Here is a 23,633-nt window from a genome sequence, read left to right as displayed (position 1 = left end):
ACTGCGGTGACAGAAGGAAACAAAATAGAGCAAAGAGCTATTCTACCTCTCCCAATCCCTTTCATGACAGCCATAATGAATTCAATCAGCATAATTAAAATAAGAATATTTATTTTATTGACTAAAATTTCCCTGTCCAAGTTCAACAAATATTCAAAATTCAAAAGAAACTATCAAGTAGCAATAAGGACCATAACTTTTTCAACTTTTTTTTAAAAAATTATTTATTTTTAAAAGCACAATCTGTGATGTAATGAAACTGTCAGCTAAATAGCTCAAAGAGCCTCGATATGTGAAGACCAAATCATGGTAACACTGTTGTTCTGCTACCACTAGATTGCTGGTTACAGACTGCATTTTTCATTAAAATCACTGGGTTCCACTCAGTTATCTGCTTCATTGGTATAGCTGTACGGGGCGGGTTAAAGGGCATAAAAACACATTCTCATTCGGACATGTAAATAACTGAAAATACATCCCACATAAACTGTGCACTTCATTATTCCATCAGCATTGGCTTTAGAGTCAACATCCCAAAGGTAAAACAAATCAAGCTAATGGAAAGACACATTCAAAGGCCAAAAAAGAAAAGAAAAGCTGTTTAGGTGATATCTGAAACAGACATAGGTGTTGTGCTTTCAATAATGGAGAGTTTTGGCAGTATGTGATATGCATCTACAGAATAAAACATGAAAAGTGTAATCCAAACAAATTATGTAAGGAGACATCTTTAAAATAACTGCTTCAAATTTAGAAAATGTAAACAGATATGACAATTCACAACACTTGTGCAGCCAGATGGTTAAAAATGTAGACTGTAGACTCTCCCTCAACAGATATGTTCTTCTTAAAAACATCCCTTAAGGAATACAGCATCTGATCTCTTGAGGTAACGCCTACCCAAGTGCTGTAGCGTTTAGACTCTTCCTTTGATTTGAAATCTACTAGGGGTGCTCCGATCACGATCGGCCGATCGTTTATGCGCATTTCGTCAGTAAAGCCGGTTTTCAAATCAGCGGTTAATTCCATCAGGTGCGTGATTTCACATAGAGCAGCTGATACTACACAGAGCCGTTGTTAACTGAGAAGATGCGCCGAAAAACGCTGAAAATTAACGTGATTTGCGCATCCTCTCTATTAACAACGGCTCTGTGTAGTAACAGCTGTTCTATGTGAAATCACGCACCTGATGGAATTAACCGCTGATTAGAGAACCGGCTTTACTGACGAGATGCGCATTAACGATCGGCCGATCGTGATCGGAGCACCCCTAAAATCTACACATAAATATAAAATTCAATTAGCAAATATATATATTTGAGCTTTTTAAAGAGAGTGATGCAGTGCACATTAATAATGTATGGTCTGTTGTGAGTAGTGGTGTTTGCTCAAACTGTATTCAGACAGGCTGTGTGTGAGGTGTGAGGCTGATTTATGCAGGTGCAGTCTTGAAGGTGCTCCATGCGTGGAAACAGCGGGTGAAACAGTGAGGTTCGTTGCCCTTGCGCACCAGGCGCAGTTTTCTGGGGTGCTCTGCATCCTTGGACCTCATGTGCTGAATATAGACCTGATTGAAGGGGTGACACCAATGTTAAGCAGGCATGGGAAAGGCCTTAGGACAAGCGTGTATCTATGCAAAGATAAAAATGAGTGCTGGTGTACAATAAAACTGACCTGACAAGCCTTCAAGCTCAGTTTAATCTCCACCTGGCTAGTCTGTGTGCCAACCCACATGTAAACCTATGACACAAGCAAACAAACAGCTCAGTAACAGAAATCACTGCTTAGAGAATCTGTTCGGCTGCAAACATCGAGCTCTACCTCTTTCCCATTGTCCAAAAGCATGATGTCGTCATCGGCCAGGTCATCTTGACAGAAGTCGGAGCACTTCTCTGATACAGCAAAGTAACCCTTCTCGTTGGAGCACCTGAGACAAAAGGACCACTCCATTAATACCTCAGAAATATGTGAATGTATTTCATATGGGTTTGGTAAGAAATTTATGATATGGTTATTCTCACAATGGCTAAAAATGATCAAAAAGCCATAATATTGTTAAATCTCAGTACCATATATATATATATATATATATATATATATATATATATATATATATATATATATATATTAGGGGTGTAACGATACGCGTATTCGTATTGAACCGTTCGGTACGACGCTTTCGGTTCGGTACGCGGTACGCATTATGTATACCGAACGGTTCGTTGGAGTAATTAATTATAAAAAAAAATTAATTAAAAAAAAAAAAAAAAGAGAGAGAGAGATAGAAATATAATGATATGCGTTCAACAAGGTAGCCCAATAACCCAAACAACGTAACAGGCAACGCCCCTGACACTCCCGAAGAAGAAAAAAACACCATCTTATATGTTTATGTTAGGCTACTCAGCAGGCGCTCGCTCACTCAGTACGCGCTGAAGGCTCGTTGCAAAATAGCCAATGCGTTTAACAGACTAGAAATGAGAAGATCCTCCAATAACCAACAGGTCTGGTGTTTGGGTGCACTTTGGATTCCCTTTAAGCTATAATGGTGATGGCAAGAGAGTGGTGGATAAAAAAACAACGGTATGTCGCATCTGCAACATGACAGGGTACACCAGCGGGATCCAACCCAAACACCAGACCTGTTGGTTATTTTAGGATCTTATATTTCTGGTCTGTTAAATGCATTAGACATTTTGCAACGAGCCTTCAGCGCGTGCTGAGTGAGCGAGCGCCTTAGGGGCCGTTCACATATCGCTCCTAAAAACGCGTGGAAAACGCTAAGCACGTCTTTCTCCTCCTTTCCAAAGCGCTCGGGCAGAAGCGCTCATGAGGCGTCTGTCTTTGCTAAGCAACAATGACGTGCTCTCTCCATGAGACGCGGAAATTTCAGCGAAGGATAAATGGATTTGCAGCTCTAAAAATCGCTTGCAGTAGCTCTGCTACTAAATTTATTTCAAAATTGCAATCCATATACAACTATGATCAGCTGTTCCTTCATCTTGGCTGAGCTCTCAACCTTGTTACGGGAAAGGATGAAGCTGATTGGTTGGTTCTTGTCACATGACCCGCGGTGCGCTTGCGGCATTCTGAAAAGTTGAGATGTTTTTACATTTTGCTGTATCTAAAACGTATCGAACCGAACCGAACCGTGACATCAGTGTATCGTATCGAACCGAACCGTGAATTTTGTGAACCGTTACACCCCTAATATATATATATATATATATATATATATATATATATATATATATATATATATATATATATATATATATATATATATATATATATATATATATATATATATATATATATATATTATTTTTTTTGTTTCTATTTGAATTTCTTTTTTAAATTATAATTTATTCCTGTGATGTAAAAGCTGAATTGTCAGCATCATTAATACAACCTTCAGGAATCATTCTCATATGCAGAATTGCTGCTCAAGAAACATTAATTATAATAATCAATGCTTAAATCAGTTGTGCTGCTCAATATTTTTGTGGAAACCATGATACTTTTTTAATCCTTTGATCCAAAGTTCAAAAGAACAGCATTTATTTGACGTACAGTGGAACATTATCAATGTCTCTGCTCTCTTGATCGATTTAATGCATCCTTGCTGAATAAAAGCCATTCGTTTCTGACTCCAAACTTTTAAACAGTAGCGTATCAAATAGCGTATTAATAAACTAAACTGAAATGAAATACTCACCTAAAGAGTCTAGCATATTTCATGTACTCTGCATCTTCATCGTATGGCTTCTGTGAGCCGATGCCAACCCAGAAGAAATTTTCTGGCTCTTCTCCTTCATTTATCACCTGAAGAAAAGGGAAAATGAAAAGTTTGAGGTATTATATGCATGTCTTGATTTTTGTAAACACTGTATGAACCTGCTTGCTGTAGGTGTCGTCGAACATGGTGTTCATGATGTCCTCTGCCAGTTTAGCTTCGTCTGGGTCTGCTGCTCGGCCCACCCACGTGTACACGATTCCCTGGTTGTCTGTACTTTCAAACGGCACCTACACAAATAATGTTTCAGTTATTAATGGTTTATAAACCACTGCAAATTAGCTTGGATGATTTACATCACATGAACAGGTTGTATAAAGTACACTGCTGTTTACCTTCAGTATGAAGCAGAATTCAGAGTTGAGGTTACTGGAATCTGTGGCTATTTGAATAGTCCTAAAAACACCACACATGTAAATTAATTTACTTTAGAAGCAGCAGCAGATAAAGAGATGCTAACTGGACATAACGTATAGTTACCTGGTGCACAGCGCACTTCCGTTTGTTCTGATGTGGTATAAGCTTGGCTGCACACTGTCCACTTTTAGCTTCCTCTTGCCTTTGTGGATGATGAACTTCCTCTTGAAATGTGACAGGAACTTCAGATTCTCCTGCTGCTGGGTCATCCTCACAACCTGAAATATACCCAAGATGATGATGTCTGCTTAAAACAAAAGTCACAACATTCATGAATCATATGAGGATTACACAATCAAGGCAACAGGATGAACACAATGACGTTTCATTTCATAACATGTAGATTAACCATGCAAACATGTGGTACCTCCAGTTTGCCTGGGAACAAGCTCTCAAACTTCTTCTGCAGGCTGAAAGTGAAGGTCAGCCAGCCCATGTTGGAGGCCTCACGGCCCTGCCAGAAGTAAACCACACACTGGAAGTCTTCTTCAGGCTGTTTGTCCTCATCGTCTGCCTCTTTGTCTTTGTCTTTCTCCTGATCATCCTCATACTCCACTGGCACCCAGTACCTAAAACACACACAAATATCCTGCTTGGAACACCTGCTTGGAAGTTTCTAGTGATCCAGAAGACCTTGATTCACTCATTCAGGTGTGTTTGATTAAGGTTGGAGCTAAACTGTGCAGAGCTGTGGACCTCCGGGAATTGAGACCAATGATCTAAAACAATGAAGTAATTTTTTGTTTAGTTAGTACAAATCAGTAAAGCTCAAAACACACCGCACTATTTTAGCACTCCTATAAGATCATTGCATGTCACACTGTGTGAAATGGATTTAAAAAACTTGTACGATGATGACACCTTTTGACTCATACACTACGACATTATTATTATTATAGAAGAATACAACGTCATCAGCATGTGATAATGGGAAACAAAAAGAGCAGGGTAAATCACACTTTAGCAGTTGTAGTTTTTATGTGTGCAGAAAAAAGTGGAAGCGGCAAAAGAGGAAGGGATAAGAGCTTGAGTTAAGCCGTTTTATGTTTTAGCGCCATGTTGCGTTGATTTCATGACGCATTTTTATTGGTTGGTCAGTAAGTGTGCATTGTACCAGCAAACACACTGTGTGGTGATCATGCTGTATTGTTGTCAGTCTTTGGTCTTGACTTTGAACCTCTCTCACTGGACGACACAGGACCACCAGTTAGGACTGTTTTACAAACCCCATCTTTCATCTGGGACAGCCGAAAATCGTGCAGTGGATTCAGGGCTTAATATGCATAGGTTAAAAGGTCTGGGAATGGTCTTTGATAGTACATTATCTTTTTAAAAGCATGTGAACAATATTACTCAGTCTGCGTATCTCCATTTACGGAACATCAGCCGCCTTCGTCCATTTCTCACCCCAAATTCCACAGATGTTCTTGTACATGCTCTAGTTACCTCACGCATTCATTACTGTAACTCTCTTCTTTTTGGTCTGCCTAACAAACTTCTTCACAAACTTCAATTGGTACAGAATTCAGCTGCCCGTATAATTACTGGAACCTCCTCCATTGAGCATATCACTCCAGTTCTCTACCATCTTCATAATTCCTAAATCTCTCTGATCTGCTTCATATTCACACCCCAAAGCGTACCCTCAGATCTTCTTCATCTTTTTCACTTGTTGTAACTTCTGCTTGTTTAGCCAATATGGGGTCTAGGGCATTTAGTTGTGCTGCTCCTAATCTCTAGAATTCTCTTCCACAATCTATACGACAATGTCTGTCTGACTATGTTTCTATGCTTTTCTGATCAATTTTAAACTATTTACTGTAATATAATTGTTGTATTCTTGTCTTGATTTTATTATCACCACTAAACTGTATGGTCTACTTGAGTGCCTTGAAAGGTGCCTTTAAATAAAATGTATTACTATTTATATAAACTGATGCCAGCACAAAGAGGATGAGATTTAATGGAAAGGCTGTGCTATGTCTTTTTTTGGCGTCTTATTATTTAATCTAGTTAGCAATCATTATTGTTTCCATCTCAGAATTGGTGGATTCTTGCAGTTAATTTTAGTGAAACCCTCTGACCAACCTGCAGAGAAAGACGTAGCAATCCTGAGTATAAAAGTGCCCAAACTCCTCCTCTGGTAAACGGGCAAACTTCTTCCCCTCCAGAACGAATCCCTCCATGCCGTCCAAATCCTCGTTCCACTCCTCCATCATCTGTTCCGCCTGTCACAGTTACAACCCAAAAAGACAATGAATTTCAGTAGCAGAATATGAAAGGTTGGGCTGTTTAAAGAGCGGTTCATTCAGGTCTTACCTCTGTGAGAGGCATTGCTGGCTGTCTAGGAAGGAACAGAGCTGTCAGGTCGGCTTTCATCTGATCCTTCTGCTCTGCATCCTTCTTCACCTTTCCACTCAAGCCCTCATTTTGCTTCACACTCTCTGCGTTCCTGGTATAATCCACCTTCAACACGTCATCCCAATTCTTGAACTTGGATTTGAAGACCTGTTGAGTGGAACATGGTAATATAACAGGAATTAGACCACTCTGTAATAAAGTGGTTTTGGTTAAAAAAGAATGACTGTAAATAAAAGGGTCAAAGAGTTTTTTTTATTCTTTTACTTTGTCAGTTTTACCTGGCACTCTGTGCCCTCCAGATTGCGGATGACCACGGCGTGTTTTGGCCGATGGAGCATACTGCACACCTCTTGGCCCAGCTTCAATGCAGCTGCCCGCACAAGACGTGGGGACTTACGGCCGATCCAAATGAAGACATCCGACCAGCAATCTACGATGTAGACTCCTTTAGTGTCTAAAAGGCCTTGGACCTAAAACAAGATATTCAGGGGCAATTAAAAAAAAAGTACAACACTAATAATCAGCAGGTTTTAAAACTTGTGAAATATTACAGTTCAAATGAACTATTGTCTATTTAAATATATTTTTAAATATTTTATTTCATTTATTTTATTCAATTTCCTTTATTAAAACAAAGTTCAGAAGAACAGCATTTATTTGAAAAAGTACAAACTGTTACACAAATTTGTCACCAAACGTTGTTGCTAAATGAAAGTATTCATTTGTTTTTTAAAGAAATCTCATCAACCCCAAAATTTGAAAGGTAGTGTACATATTCAATTTTTATTCTGCTAAAATCATTATGTAAATGACAAACCATAGCAGTCTGAAAATCTCCGCATTACCAGTCTTTGCTCGGGAACCACATCTAGCTTGAGCTTGTCCTTGTGCTCCACAGAGAGTTTGTAGTTGATCTGAGGAAGTTCAAGGTATCCCAAGCCCAAACCAACCTAACAGACCAAGACAGCACAAAATATAAAAACAAAGTTGTTTTGAAAGGAATACACGACAAATAATAAACCATTCCCTGACCTTATAGAGCTTGGGTCGGACAGGAGTGAAGTCATCTGGGACATGTTTCTTGATTTCCTCGGGCTGTCCCCCAAGAATTTCCCAAAACTCTGGAGGTTCCTGATTCTGCATCAAAGTTGTAATCTCTGCTTTGCCTTTTCGCTCATTTTTGTTGATCTTCTCAGCAAATAACCTATAAATAACATAACCTATAAAGCTACAAATCTGAACCACAGAAAGGGGGGAAACGACTTATTTGTTGGCATCTTACCTCGCTTTTGTAGTACCACCAAGTGTTGCATTGCCTCCTCTCCAAACAAATATCTCAAGACCAGTGTCCAACAAAAAGACAAACCTTGAAATCAGAGAAAGAGAGAGAAAAAAAAAACATTATCAGACTAAATCAATCCCATCAAAATACATAAGACATCACGTTAAACTCACCGGGGGTCGAGTGAGGACGCTTTCAGAGGCACAGATTCTAATCTGATGTTCTTTTTCCCATAAACCCTGTACAACCTGCCCAAAACACAAAACAAACGGGATTAGGGCATGTCAGATCAGGGATGTACTGGAGAGGCTGTGCTGGGTGTTGTTTTGGGTGGGGTACCTGGTTTGGTATTGAGTGTCCTCTACTGTGTAAAATCCACTTGCAGTTCCACCCTCAATATAAGAAATCTCATTGTTGAACACCTAAAATGACACAGTACAGAAACAAATATATGCTGATAATGTAAAAACACATCGTTTTGTGTAGAAAACAGTGTTTGTTTTACTGACTGCAGTGAATTCTTCACTCTCGTCTCCCATCTCCTCTCTGATAGTCCTGCACTCGGCTCCCAAATAATTACGGAGGTTGACAGCATGGATGGCAGAGCCGGCTTTCTTATCAAGGGTAGCTTCCTGCCCGATCCAGTAATAGATGTGCCAGTTCAGGGCTCCGTTGTCATCTAAGAACGTCTGCAAACGTGCATTACAAAGCATACATTGAAAAAAGGGTTGGAAATCTCATTTTAAAAAAAACAATACGTAATTTACAGTACATTTAAGAAACAAGAAAATAAAAAAAAGCACAGGCCGGACCTTGAGAACAATGTAACAGTCTGCCTCATAGAACTTCCCAAGAAAGGCCTCGTCCACCTGGATGGGAATAAAGTTTTCGATCTGCCAAACGGTGACACCAGGGATCTGGCCCACATCCTCCATGAAGAACTCCGAGTAATCCAGCTGCGGTTTCTCCAGGTTCTTGTCCCATCGTTTGGTTTTCAGATCAGAGTGTTTTAAGTCTCCATTCTCCTAAAATATTGTGAGACACAAGAAGACCAGGAATGTTATGACCTGCACCATTGTAAAGCTTCCCCCATGAGCTCTGTTGTTCTCTTACCTCGATGGATTTGTTCTTCTCCTGAGCCACGTCTGACATTCCCTTCAGCACCTGTTTAGCCTGATCATCCTGGGTCGAGTCCTTGCGTCTCCTTAGCCTCATTTTTCTGGCCATATGGTCTCTTGGGTTATTTCCTGCATAATACACAAAGATTAAGATAAGACACTGAGACACGGATATTGAGCTAACAACAATTAAGCACATACACACAGCAACACCACCACAACTCTTAGAGAGAGAGAGAGAGAGAGAAAGATGTATTGTACCTCCACCAGCTGCTGCCACAGTGGCTGGAGACGCACCAGCCAATCGCAGTTGGTTCTGCAAAGAGAAGTCTATGTTGTACCACTCGGCCGTCCTGTCCACTGGTTTAGGGGGCATTACTAGATTTGGATTCTCACGGACATCCAAAACCTAAAAAACAATAAGTGTCACAATAACAACTCTATTCAGCATTCATTAATTATTTTTAACTTTACTCTTATAAGTATTAAAAAAACGTTTGGCGTTGGTAAGATAATTAAAAGTTTTTTGTTTTTTTTAAGAAATCTCTTAAAAGAACTGTTTTCTATGTTTTAAGAAATTATTCTAATTTGCTGATTTGGTGCTCAGGAAAAACTTCCAAAGAAAACTGGTAAATATTTTTGTGGAAACTGTGATAATGCGGGATTCTTTGATTAACAAAAAGTTCTAAATAACAGTGTTTGTTTAAAATAGGAATCTTTTTAGCATTATAAAAAGGTAAGGAAATAAATTGTACCGGCCCCAAATGGTAGTGTAGGTAATGAGAAGAAGAGGTCTTTTCCTTTTTCAGTGAAGTGTTCTTACCTGCAGGTCAGTGAGGAAATGAATGGCCTCTGGTAATGTCACAAGCCGGTTCTTGTTCAAAACCAGCTTTTTCAATTTTCCACACCTGAGCAAATCAAAGAGCCACATATTATCATCATCATCATTAACTTCATATACACTGGCTTTTATAAAAGTGGCAATAAACTGTGTCAGTTCTCACCTGCAAAGCCCCTCTGGAACAAGCTCCAAATTATTATTTGCAGCCATGAACTCAACCAGGTTGGACAATTTTCCAACACCAGATGGAAGCCCATCAAAATCTATTTTGTTTGAGTTCACATACAGCTTCTTCAGCTTAGACAGCTTGCAAATGGCAGACTGCATATCACATCAAAAAGAGAGAGAGAAAAAAAAGACAAGATTAGCATCAAGCCATCAAATATATCAATGCAAGCTGAATGACGATACTATTAACGTGATGAAGCATTATCTCCTGCACATGCACAAAAACACTTTCAAAGCCAAACAACATCGGATAAGTGCTACGTTCCTCTGTTTGACTTTTTATGGCACTGAGGGACTTACAGGCAGGGATGTGAGCTGATTCCTAGAAAGATTGAGCGTCTCGAGTTTGGTCCACTGGTCTATACACAGTGATAGTTCAGATATCTGATTGCTGCTCAGATTCAGCCGTTTGAGATTAGCCAGCGAATACAAGCATTCTGGTACCCGAGTCAGATCATTGCAGGACAGATCCACGTCTGCACAGAAACACACAAGATTCATTATACATGGAGCAACAGCCATTACAGACACTGATGATACACTGTTTTACAGAGAGCACAGTAACACCCCTGGATCTCTACCTGCTAGGTTAGTGAGGCCCTCCAGACTCGTGGGCATGTTATTTTGAGTACGCTGAGTGTTTCTTAAATGAAGGGTTTGAAGGGCCACCATAGCAGGTAACTGCCTGTTACCACAGAGGCACACAAGAGTTTATCAGAGGCAATGCTGATACCACAATGAGCTCATCTGAAATGAACGTAGCCTGGCAGTATACGTAGATGGAAATAAAACTAGTCATAAAAACCATCTGTCTTACCTCAGCTGCGCGTGCATAAGCGGATTATTATTGAGTATGAGGGTCTGCAAATGGACCAAGCGTCTCATCTGAGGAGGAAGACTGTCCAAATTATTGTCACTCAGGTCCAGGTACAGCAGATCAGTGAGGTTAATGAACAGCTGATTTGAGATGTTATCAATGCTGCGAGAGAGAGAGAGAGAGAGAGAGAGAGAGAGAGCAAACATCAGAGATGAGCGAGTATCAGATTACATTTGTGTCTTCGCAGAAATCCACGGTTGAAATCGTTTTGATTCAAAAATCATTAGCATCGATTCTTATCTAGTAAATCACAAACACTTAGAAAAGTCATGGGCCCTTCAAACTCAGTTGTGGACAATGTGAGGGCCTTGAAGGTAAAAAGGCTGAGAACCACTGATATAGATGGACGCTCCATTGGGTTTTCAGCATCTTGTGCCATGTGCATAGCATTTCTAAGATGGTGTGTGAAGTTAAAAATAGTTCCAACTTTTAAAAACGTCTCAAGATCCCTGCATTTTTTCCCATTCTTTCAGAAGCACTCAGTCTAGCTATTACTGGGCACAGAAATACATCCTTTAGGTAGCCCCCCCCCCCCAAATCATCCTCCTAAAAATACCATGATAACAGATCAAAATATAAAAGAAAACATGAACATTATTCCTCACTTCCAAGACAGACCATACCTATTGTGACTGAGGTTTAAGACCAACATGTTTCTGGAGTTCTCCAAATCCCGAGGGATTTCTGTTAGTTGGTTGTAGCTCAGATCCTGAACAGAAGAGGGAAGAACACATCTGAACACACATAATACAGCGCATAATCCATGACAAATTCACATAGTTACACTAATCGAGACACACACCGGTTTACATAAAATGAAATGATTTTGCACTTAGCTGAGATATATACCTCATCCACCCAAGAGACACAAACACAAAGTAATTCTGCACATACCAGCACAGAAAGATCATCCAGCTGAAAAATATCATCAGGAACGCCAGAGTTCTTCAGGTTGTTTGCTCTGGCCACAACCGCCTGCAGCAGAACAACAACAGCAGATTAAATGCTGGTCTGTGCATTGAAAATGAATACAGAGACATTGTGGAAAATAATGCTGTGGTGATTTAAAATACAGTTCAAAGATTTGGGGTCAGTAAGATTCTGGGACATTAAAAGATGTCTTATGCGCACCAAGGCTACATTTATTTAACAAAATGTATTTAAATATTTTACATTAGATAAAATATATTTTATAAAATAAAATATTTTTTATTTATTCCTGGTTATTGCGAAATTGAATTGCTCCATTATTCCAGTCTTCATGGTCAAATGATCCTTCAGAGATCATCCCAATATGTTGATTTTAAGTGTTCAAGAACATGTTTATTATTATCATCAGTTTAACACTTTACCATGATATACCTTTCATGAGTCTTTAAAGAACAGAAAGTCCAAAAGAACAGCTTTTATTTAAAATGTAATACTTTAAAACTTAAAAAAAAAAAATATAATAATAATAATAATATATTATATAATATATAATAATAAAAAATAATCTATTTTGTAATGTCATAAATGTCATTACTTTTAATGCATCCTTGCTGAATAAAATGTATTACCTTCTTTTCAAAGAACAACGACAAAACCTTCAGACCCCCAACTTATGAAAGTAAGTGCATGTAAACAGTTACATTAATTATTTGATATATATATATATATATATATATATACATACTTATGTGAAAAGTAGACAGAGGAACATGTGAACGAGATATTTCGCATTACCCTTAGATTGGGAAGACTTGATAACTCTCCATGCAGCGTCGTCAGGCTGTTGTGACTCACAGACAAATGTTCCTGATTTCACACAAAAGAGCAAAAAATAAATAAAATAAAAAAAGACCCAAGAATGAGCATTAACAGTCTAATCGCAAAATATGAAATTGTGACTCAAGTGTTTCAGTTGACAATCACCAGTTTCTGTAGGGAGGCCAGTTCCTCTGGAAGATAGCAAAGCCCCGTTCTGTTGAGCTTCAGCCATCGCAAGCTGGTCATAGACTTGACATGCTCCGGGAAATAACCCCCCTGCGTTCAACAGAAGAGACAAAAAGCATTACAGTCTCAGATCTGACCACCATGAGTCATACGAGTGATTTGGCAGTTTTTGATGGATCTGCTGCACTGATGTCAGTCTGGAGCCTAAATCAAGCTAAACCTGGTGCAATGATGTCATTTCAAAAACTCATCAGAGAGATTATGGGAGGTGCTCACATATAGCAACAACATGAGACTTGCATGCTGTTCACAGTCATCTCAAGATGAGCAGATCTGACTGAAGTGGCTTCATACAAGACAGAGACTCACAGAGAATCAGTACAATATTTACTCAAGTGAACTGACACTTGAGAGCTTGTGTAATACCGCTTAAGGCACTCATGTAAAATAATTCTCATTGAACATATTTTACTAAAATCTTATTTTTCATATACATTACTGATATGATATGTTGTACTCTCTATCTAATCTAAAAGAAGCTCCAGCATGTTTTGAAAGCCCATGTCAGCAGCTGTTTATTTATCGAGGCCAGACGCAGTACAAAGCCTCAACCAACACATCTGACTCGCCGACAGACTTCTAGTCGTTTCCTTGCTGTCGCACAGTTTGATTGACGGCGACACATTTGGTCAAGTCGCCGGCTAACGCCCAGGGTATCTACTAAAGCTAACAGAGTTAGCACAGCTAGCTCAACCTGTTTTGAAACCCTGACGAACCTAACAACACTTTCCTCGCTTGAGCGAGTGATTTATGTACAATACACAGTACATGTAGACGTCTCGAAGCAGAGCTCTTACCTTAAAGTCATTCCCACTGAGGTCTACTCCCCTGATGAAGGGGAGAACTCCGGTCGCGGCCATGTCTAATTTAGGAAGATATGGCAGCAGTCTCAGCCTATTTCTGTTCAGCAGCGGCTGCTGGTGGAGCAAACACACTCAACACAAGTACAGCCCACTAACTGCTCATCCTTACCAGACACTCACGGAAATACTTTCTGTTTCGATACAATAACAACTGTTAGTTAAACCCGTCCGTGCTGATTCTGTAGTGAATCATTTGCAGTGCTACAGACTCACTGACAGGCCTGAGACCAAAGATTTGAAGGGTTGGTTACATGCCTCTTCTGGGACAATGGGTCCATCATAACATCCCCAGTTCAACCTCGACTCCTGCACTGATCATTTTGGGGATTTTTATATGCGTTATTATTTTTATTTTAAGCATTTTAAGCTACCGAGTCCATAAAACAATTACACTGACGTTACATGTATGCATTTAACAAACACTTATACAAAGCAACTTCCTCAACTATATATACTTACAGATGTTATAAATGCCTAACGTATATTATCAACACATACTGCATTTTAACAATTACTTAACAACAGAAAACAATTGCATGAAATACATATTGTTCATTAGTATTCCTCACTACTCACTTCAAACTACTTACTGTACTGATACAATAATGTAAAAAGTGACAAGTTATGGTATTTAGAATGAATTATTAACCTTTTCTGATAAACCTTTTAGTTCAGTATTTTACATGTAGTGTACAGTAAATGTCAGACTGTGTAACACATTGCTGTGTTAAACAATTTACTCGTTTAATGAGAATAAATGAAGACACAAGATAAGTCATGTTTTACTTAAAATAACTTTATTTTACACAATACAATGTATTATACACATAAAAATAATTAAACGTATGATAAGAATAATTTCATTTACAAGTATTTTTTTTATTTTACAAAAATAGCAGGAACCTTTTTTTTCTTTTTTCATTTGCCCTGTGGACAGGTGACCCGTGTATGACCCGGCTCATGACATATTCCACAGGTTCTTGGCCTTTTGGCCGTGGGAGGTTTGTTTGAAGAAGTACTGGCCTTTTTGTTCCCAGGAGGTCGGGCACCACTTCCTCCAGAGAAAACTGTGGCTAAAAAGTGACAGGAAATGGAAATGATTATAAAAAATAAAAAAAAGACAATATTGAAGAATTATTGGCAACTGAAAAATAATAACCATATAAAACAATGCCTGCTGTTTTTTTTTTCCACCACAAAATGTGGCACAATCAGAGCAATTTGGAACATAATTGATGTTTAATATGTGGTCTAGATTTTGCAGCGCAAACCGAAATAAACAGAAAACAAGCAACTGACAAAATCTCAGTCTCACTTGATTTAAATTTATTGTATGATGTAATGTAAAATCGAGTGTATTCTTGTGTTGGCAAACTGTATTTTCAGCATCATTATTCCAGTCTTTAGTGCCAAATGCTCCTTCAGAAATCATTCTCATATGCTGATTTGGTGCTGAAGATCAACTTTCTGATTAATAGAAAGCTTAAAAACACAATATATTGGAAATAGAAACATAAATGTAACATAAATGTTTTTACTGTCCAACCTTTTGACCACTGAATAAAAAGTATGAATCTCTTTAAAACAAATCTTACTCACCCTAAATATCTGAACAGCAGTCTATGTATGAATGATCCTATTCAACATATTCTGATCATATTTTGCCTATGTATATAAAATCTTCAGTGCAAAACATTACAGATATGCATTATACCTGGAGCCACATTTTCGTTGGCCCACTGGAAGAACCCACACTGCTGATCACGTGGTTTCCCGCAGGTGTGGAACATTCGCCCTTTGTTTGGCCCATCTTTCATGACGGTCCTGGTCACTGCAGGCTCATTACAGTTACACATAGTTTCACCATCTTCACCTCCAGATCCTCTGTTGTTTTGCCTCTGCTGAGGTACATTCCCAAAGCCAATTGAGGGCCTGGGAGGTTGGGGATTTTGAGTCATGGGTCCCCTGTTTCCTCCGGACGATGGCTGCTCAGCCGGCAGATCTGCCCACAGGAAGAACTTGCAGTCTCCTGTGTTACACTTGTAAAACTGACGGCCTTGATTAGGACCCTCTTTGCGAACAGTGAGAAGAAGGGCATCCTGACCACAGTTACACACAATGGCACCACCCTGGGCTGGAGCTGGTGGATGTGTTGCCCGTGGAGGAGGCAGACTGGCCGGGGGGCGGCTGCCGTTGGCTCCGGGTGCTGGAGGTGTAACCCTGAATGGAGGTGCTGAGTTGGTTCTAGGTACTTGATGCTGATTTGATCCAGAGCCGTTATGTGCCCGAGAGACAGAATCTGCTTCTCCTCCTCGGATATATCTCAAGTTTAGGACCTCTCTGAGAGTCTCATCACATCCTCCAATGCATCCAACAAACTCAAGGGGCATCATAGGTGGCAAACTTCCCCTCTTGAATTTAAGTTTCAGCCTGTCAAGGATTTTATGAATATAACCAAAACATTATTTAAAATGACCATATTTACTTTGTTAATTCACCCTCATTGTCCACGATTCTCTAGTGTAAGTTTGTTTGCATTAGTCAATACAGTAGAAACCATGAACTAACAAATTTAGAACATTCTTTAGATGAGATTTTTTTTTTTTAACATTTCTGAATCTAGGTTAATGTTAGCTTACAAATACATTGATTTATGTTGATAATTCAAGTTCGTTTATAGTACCAAAAAAAAGATATTACAATTTAAGTTAATTTACACAATTAATATAGATATAAATAAATATTAAATGCTGTAAAAGTATTATCCAAATTTTTTTTTTTATATTAGTTACTGCATAAACTAACTCTAACATAAAAACCTTATTGTAAACATGTTACCAAAAATACAATACTGTTAAAAGTTTGGGGTCAGCAAGATTTCTTTTGTTTTAAAAGAAGTGTCTTATTCACATCAAGGCTGTTTTTTTTTTCATTGAAAATACAGTAAAAACAGTAATATCGGGAAATATTATTTCTATTTAAAAGAACTGGTTCCTCTTTTAATATATTTCTGTGATGAAAAAGCAGCTGAGATTTCAAATCAGCTAGGCTTTCAGAGATCATTAGATACCTGATGCATCAGGATTCTCTGATAAACAGAAATTTCAAAAGAAAAGCATTTATTAAAAAAATTATTTTTTTGTAACTTTGTGAATGTCTTTACTGTCACTTCTGATCAATTTAGTGAATCCCTGCTGCACAAAAATAGGTGCACTTAGGAATTTTTGCCAAACTATATTTGAGAGCACCAAAACAAATTTCTCTGATATTTTCTTCTCTTTTTTTGTATCTGCCATCTCTCTCTATGTATAGTCAATCTGCTAATATCCGTCCTCTCTTCTCTCTATCATTGCATCAAGACACGCCCCCTTACTGCTGATTGGCTAAAAGTGTGTTTGGGACTCGATCTGACGCTGTGGTCAAAACAAACACGTTCAAACTTGCTTAGCCCACCTTTTACAAAAAATACCACTGAGTACAAACTTTTGAACAGTACTATAAATGCTTCAAGATATTAAAAAGATTACAAAGTGACGTGAGAAGCACAATCCTTACATATGCACTGGATGTGGATGGCAAGTTGGACAGATGCTCTCATCTCTGCTGACCTCCAGAACGGTGTCTGGAAACCAGACAGCTGCTTTACAGGCAGGATAACCCATGCATGAAAGAAACATCCTGCACAGAGTGACATAAAAAGTGTGATCAGAAGAGGAGGCACAAAAAACAAATGAATAAGCTACAATTATTCCCATCCCAGGTATTAACACACGGTGTTGTCTCACCTGGTGCTGTCTTTCTTCTTCTTCAGGACCATGTCACGGTTACACTGTGGACACTTTCGCACTGGTAAGGGTATCTCCATATCTCCCTGCTCCTGTTCAGTAATCTCCTGAGCAGGGCCCAGATAATTTGACAAAGCCTCATCCAACCTGTAGAAAATATGAAAAGTTTCAAATTAGTACGTGAAATGTAATTGCCAACTACACAGAGTACAGTAGGAACGAACTAAAGTTTAGCTGTAGATCTCATTGACCTTTGCAGTGCTACATTCAGACTCACTTCTTTGCCTTCCTCACAGACTCGATAAAAACAGCCTTGTATTTGGCCACATGATAACTGAGGACAGAGGCTTTGTCCTTTCGGCCCTCTGATACAAGCTTAAGGTCAGCCTCCAGCTCCGCTCTCAGGTCTGGTTTAGACATCTCATACCCCATTGAATTATACCCTGAAACAATGTTACACTCAGTTTCACACAAATCACAGATATCAAACCATTCTGTAAAGACTTCAGTACTAGCGATATGCTGATCTTGCTACCTTCAACGAGACCCATGCCAAGTTCTCCAGGAAGGAACCTCTGGTCCGCCGTCAGCCCCACGTACATGCGACTCTTTATGGTCTCGATGTGCTCAGCATGTGTTGCATCGGTACCTGCAGCAACAACTAAAATTGAGTGTCACGTACCTCATGTTGTAAAATAAGGAACAAAACTGGACTGACAGATTTTTAGTACCAATGCCATGTTTCTCCATTAGCGAGATCAGATCAGCCTCGGTCAGAAGCTGTGGTGGACTGGTCTGTCCTTCCACCATCTCAATCGCTGTGGGCTGGAACGTGGTGTCAGCCGTATATAATGGAATAACCTGTGGGGAAAAGACATGAAGGTGAGTAATTAATGACAGAAAAGGCATTTAAAGTGAAACTGATGTGACATCATTTGAAACAAAGTTAGGCAAAAAAGAGCTTGCCAAAGCGTGTCAGTCCATCGAGGTCAGATGAACTAACAAGAGCTGCTTCACAGTAGAAACTGAAGTTCTAATTCTAACTGATGCATTGCCGACACTGTTTTTTTCATGTTTAATACAGTAAAACTGCTTGTATTACAATATAAGGCAAGGCAAGTTTATTTATATAGCACATTTCGTACACAATGGTAATTCAAAGTGTAATCATGAAGAAAAATAATAACAAAAATAAAACAAGCAATTTTAAAACTTTGAAAATGATTAAATAATTTACTCATTTAAAATGAATTTAAAAACAGTTAGAAATAGAAAATGATTTTAAATAATAAACAGTAACAATACAGTGCAATCAGTTCGGACATTGCACAGTGCTCATTCAATAGATGCACAGCTAAACAGATGAGTTTTATGTCTAGATTTAAATGTGACTAATGTTTTAGCTTATCTGATCTCTTCTGGAAACTGATTCCAACTGCGGGTGGCATAGTAACTAAAGGAAGACTCCCCTTGTTTTGTGTGAACCCTTGGTATTTCTAACTGACTCGATCCTAGTGAACTGAGTGGTCTGTTAGGTTTATATTCAGTGAGCATATCTGCAATGTATTTCGGTCCTAGGTCATTTAGTGACTTATATATGAGTAAAAGTACTTTAAAATCAATCCTAAATGTTAATGGAAGCCAGTGTAAGGACCTGAGGACTGGTGTGATATGCTCAGATTTTCTGGTTCTAGTCAGAATCCTGGCAGCAGCGTTCTGCATGAGCTGCAGCTGTCTAATGGTCTTTTTGGGAAGGCCGGTGAGGAGCCCATTACAATAGTCCACCCTGCTGGTGATAAAGGCATGAACACGTTTCTCCAAGACAAGTCTTGGCTGGAAACAAAACATCTAATTCTTGCAATGTTTTTTAAATGATAGTATGCTGATTTAGTTACTGCTTTGACATGACTACTGAAACTAAGGTCTGTCTCCAGAATCACACCAAGATTCCTGACTTGATTTTTAGTTTTTGGACCCCTAGAGTCAAGGTATGCATTCACCTTGAAAACTTCATCTTTGTTTCCAAATAAAATGACTTCAGTTTTTTCCTTGTTTACCTGAAGAAAGTTCTGGCACATACAACTATTAATTTCATCAATGCATTGGCAGAGGGAGTCAATGGGGCTGTAGTCATTTGGAGATAAGTCTAGGTAAATCTGGGTATCATCAGCACAGCTGTGGTAGGCGATTTGGTTCTTTCTCATTAGTTGACTTAGTGGAAGCATATACAGGCTAAACAAGAGCGGTGCAAAAACTGAGCCTTGTAGGACTCCACATGTCATGGACGTCCACTTAGATTTATGCTCTCCTAGACTCACATAATAACCTCTCCCTTCCTAAGTATGACCTGAACCATTTGAGTACCATCCCAGAAAGCCCAACCCAGTTTTCCAGTCTCTCTAGTAAGTGCAATATAAATATGATCAGATGGTTTCTTAACTGAAAACAATATGCTAAGCTTTAAAATGTGTTCTGTTTTGAGCGGCATCCACCTTATTGTACCACTTGTCGTAAGGGTACACTTCCAGATAATTGCGAGCAATGATCGTCAATCCACTCGCTGAGAATCTCTCTTCAGCTATTTCAATCTCGACCGTCACCTCTTGTCCCTGAGCATCTTTGGAGCAACAGGCCAGGAAGTGACGTACTATGAACTCATACAGCCGCTTTTCATTTCCCTTTAAAAAAAGAAAAATAATTACAACACTGTCGTGTTCAAATCTTTGGTCGTTGTTATGATAACCGCAGTACATTTAATTTATAAACATAACAGATTTTTCTTAAATATATACATGCATGTGTTTCTATTTATATACACATAATAAATATACACAGTATATACACATATATTATGTAAACAAAAACGTTTATTTTGGATGCGATTAATCAGAATTAATCGTTTGACAGCACTAATATATATATGTATATAGACTATATGGGGATTATACCACATATCGCGCTATTGAGCCACTCAAAATTAATGCAAGGGAAATTCCTTCACCGCGACAGCCCTACAGAGAGGCTGCTCACCTGTAAACTGTTGGTGTATTTGGTGGGGTGAATGGGGGGATGGGCCTGATCAGATTTGTTTCCATTTCGAGGTGTGGGCCCACCGCTTTCCAAAATGCGCTGAGCAAAATTTCCCCATTCATTATCTTGTGTCTGTTGCTCAACCAGCGTGGTTAGGTTCAGGTTCTGTGGAAACATGTTGGTCTCAGTACGAGGATAACTGATGAACCTGGAGGGAAACAGACAGGCTGATTTGGGAAGGGACACAACAGACATGCTGTTGAGACATGTGGATGAAATTAGCTTTACCATACCCTTGTGTGTACAGCTTTTCTGCGATTTTCATGGTTTCTTTGGCACTTATCCTCAGTTTTCTTGAAGCCAGTTTTTCAAGTTCCTGGAGAAAGAAATTAAAACCCATGAACAAATATATTACATTATTTCTCATTAATTCAGTTGTTGATCACATTTAACTCACTCAGCAGCACTAGTACTCATTTTTGGGTCTTAATGGGTATAAGCCAATTTACAAGCTATACTAACTTCAGTAGCTAATGATCATTGTGTACACAAATCTGTCAGATTTGTCTATATTTACCATTATGCATGAAGTTGAATAACATATACTATATGACCAAAAGTACAATACCATTCAAAAATGTGGGGACTGTAAGAATAAATTAGGTATAAATTACAGTTTAAGACAGATTAAAATAGAAAACAGTTATTTAAAATACTAATATATTTCACAGTAATAACAGTTTTTACTACCAAATAAATGCAGCCTGGGCAAGCATAAGAGATTTCTCTCAGAAACATTCAAAAGATTGTACTAAACTCACATTTTTGAATGGTAGTGTGTGGATGTGATGTCTGAGTGTCCACATACATACTTTTTTTCCATATCTTCAAATATTTTAATGTCTAAAATCTGTCAAGTTTTCATTGACTTACCACAGTATCAAGAGGTAAAGGTCGCCATTTGCTTTTTGGTTTACTTGTTACAGATATCACTTTCGCCATCGGATCCTACAAATAGATTCAAACCAGACACAGGAAACGTATGATGACTTAATGATGAACTACAAAGCTTAGGTATGGTTTTAAAAAACATTTTTAACAAGTCGAGCAGAAGCGCACACCTCCATGCACATCTGATACAGCACAAGGCATGCCGTGTGATTGAAAAGACGATGTCTTTTCCAGCTGAATTCAACCGATTCCTCTTCATTAGGCTCATGGACAACTGTCAAAGAGATATTTCACAGACAGCACAAGTGACGACATTGCAAAGCACTTCTTGTACTTGGTTCAAAAATATTAAATGTGAAGTGTGTAAATAAAAAAAAAAACAAAAACAAGAATACCTTTGATTTTAAAGAAAGTTTCAGGGACGAAGGCTTGAATGGCTTTAAACCGCTCTACCACGAAACCAAGGGTCGGGAACTGACAACTGCCATAACTGATGAGCTGATCAGAGAGGGATTGTGGGAAAATCTTCTGCAAGCGTAAAGTCTGGAACCTGGTAAATGAAGCCCCTGAAGGAACACAAAGTACATATGCTGGTCAACATGGTCTGAAATGCAGTGGTTTGCGTTTATGTTCTCCTCTATTTTGAACTGCCTACCGATGCGGAGATCCAGCTCCTGTCTCACGTCCACAGCATCACTGACGTTGATGTCCGGCTCAGTAAGGGTCTCACAGGATCTCCTTATGGAGTTGGGGGTGATCTCAGAGAACCGTGCACGGAAGACCTGAAGGTTTGGCTTCACTTCATTAAAAGATATCCCATGTTAAATGGGTGTTAGAGATACACAGCACCAGTACAGTGAATAGCTAGAACCATGATGCACTGAACTTACCTGCTTTGCAAACATTAATGACCTCAAAGCCGATATTTTCCCCTTCTCTGTCACAATCAGTCCAAATGACCAGAGCTTGGCACTGTCTCACCTCTCTCTCCAGAGTCCTCTGGAGAATGCACATACATATATTAAAATATAAAGTGCATGCTCATATTCTACAAAAAAAAGAAAAGAAAAAAATCTTGAAATGCATGCACGAAAATTATTACTTTGATAGGTATGAAGTTTTCAGGGCAGTACTTTTCCACCTCAGCATCAAACAACAGGACTGGATTACAACTATGCCTGTGAAAGAGATCACATGACAAAGTTTAACTGAATATTTTACCTGTATAATCAAAGAGATGTGTTGAGAAATATCACTTTTTTTTTTTTACCATTTCTGAAAGGGAGCTTTGAATTCAAGACTCAAGAGATGTCCTGACACAGATGTCATGCTTACGGTTACATTCTGTGAACAAATAAACACTATGATCAATATGTACTACTACTTATATGTAGTAATTAAGCAAAAGAAAACGACTCACTTGTCCAAAGAGGTGGTACTCGTACTCATATATTTTGTTGTAAACAGAGTAGCCTTCTCTCTGTCAAGAAAACAAGATTCATAACCAGTGATGATCATGACATGCACATACGAATAACATTAGACAGACAAAAATAACAACTCGTTTAATAACTATAAGGTCACTCACTCTTCTCGATCTACCGTTGGACATGATCTCTGCGATGCCCTTAGCTGCGTCGTTTTTCTCAGCAACACAGAGCACTTTCTTAATCTGTGTGCGTCTTATCATGCTTACAGATATGTGTCTATAAACTCGACGGTCAACTGTCACTCTTAGAGATCTAAACACAACGTTCATAACTGTGATCTAGCGGCGCATGATCACTGTACACTCCGGACATCACATCAAAATAACAAACTGTTCAATAGCATAAAACCCTGACAAACTATACGTTAACTGAGATAAGCCATATCAGTGTAAACGGAAAAGAATATGTGTAAATGTTTTTAATAAAGTATGAACACAGCAGATGAATCAACTCGGTAAAATCTTCTGATTGTGGCGCCGTAGTCGTCTTCTTCTTCTTTGGATTTTTTTTTTTTTGGCGTATTCCGCTCCATACCGCCACCAACTGTTAATATTCACTCGTCTCTATTCATATATTATTTTATTTCTTTTTATTATGTG

At 38.7% G+C, this 23,633-nt stretch overlaps 2 protein-coding genes across 2 annotated transcripts; both read right to left on the bottom strand.

Annotated features, from left to right (window-relative positions):
- Positions 1 to 1,197: 1,197 nt before the first annotated feature.
- On the bottom strand, positions 1,198 to 13,970 carry flii (FLII actin remodeling protein). Its single transcript, XM_026250420.1, has 30 exons — positions 13,713 to 13,970; positions 12,835 to 12,945; positions 12,646 to 12,717; positions 11,815 to 11,895; positions 11,544 to 11,629; positions 10,861 to 11,022; positions 10,625 to 10,728; positions 10,344 to 10,519; positions 9,979 to 10,136; positions 9,798 to 9,882; positions 9,236 to 9,383; positions 8,970 to 9,103; positions 8,669 to 8,881; positions 8,366 to 8,545; positions 8,196 to 8,278; positions 8,030 to 8,104; positions 7,857 to 7,940; positions 7,607 to 7,778; positions 7,420 to 7,524; positions 6,853 to 7,044; positions 6,533 to 6,721; positions 6,302 to 6,441; positions 4,581 to 4,782; positions 4,277 to 4,431; positions 4,132 to 4,192; positions 3,898 to 4,026; positions 3,719 to 3,825; positions 1,822 to 1,927; positions 1,675 to 1,740; positions 1,198 to 1,567 (listed from the first exon to the last, which is right to left on the bottom strand). Exons 1-30 carry the CDS (start codon positions 13,773 to 13,775, stop codon positions 1,433 to 1,435), a joined length of 3,774 nt encoding a protein of 1,257 aa, XP_026106205.1. The 5' UTR covers positions 13,776 to 13,970; the 3' UTR covers positions 1,198 to 1,432.
- Positions 13,971 to 14,683: 713 nt separating this feature from the next.
- Positions 14,684 to 23,538, bottom strand: top3a (DNA topoisomerase III alpha). Its single transcript, XM_026250401.1, has 19 exons — positions 23,133 to 23,538; positions 22,965 to 23,024; positions 22,815 to 22,888; positions 22,647 to 22,722; positions 22,435 to 22,543; positions 22,200 to 22,343; positions 21,940 to 22,110; positions 21,715 to 21,818; positions 21,527 to 21,601; positions 20,887 to 20,969; positions 20,594 to 20,801; positions 20,056 to 20,241; positions 18,295 to 18,424; positions 18,099 to 18,212; positions 17,841 to 18,006; positions 17,564 to 17,710; positions 17,334 to 17,456; positions 15,493 to 16,208; positions 14,684 to 14,851 (listed from the first exon to the last, which is right to left on the bottom strand). Exons 1-19 carry the CDS (start codon positions 23,301 to 23,303, stop codon positions 14,697 to 14,699), a joined length of 3,012 nt encoding a protein of 1,003 aa, XP_026106186.1. The 5' UTR covers positions 23,304 to 23,538; the 3' UTR covers positions 14,684 to 14,696.
- Positions 23,539 to 23,633: the final 95 nt, after the last annotated feature.

This window comes from Carassius auratus, unplaced genomic scaffold, assembly GCF_003368295.1.
Source record: "Carassius auratus strain Wakin unplaced genomic scaffold, ASM336829v1 scaf_tig00024173, whole genome shotgun sequence".
Classification (NCBI taxonomy): domain Eukaryota; kingdom Metazoa; phylum Chordata; class Actinopteri; order Cypriniformes; family Cyprinidae; genus Carassius; species Carassius auratus.
Note: the sequence above shows the minus strand (reverse complement) of the source record. Positions and strands in the feature narration are given on the sequence as shown.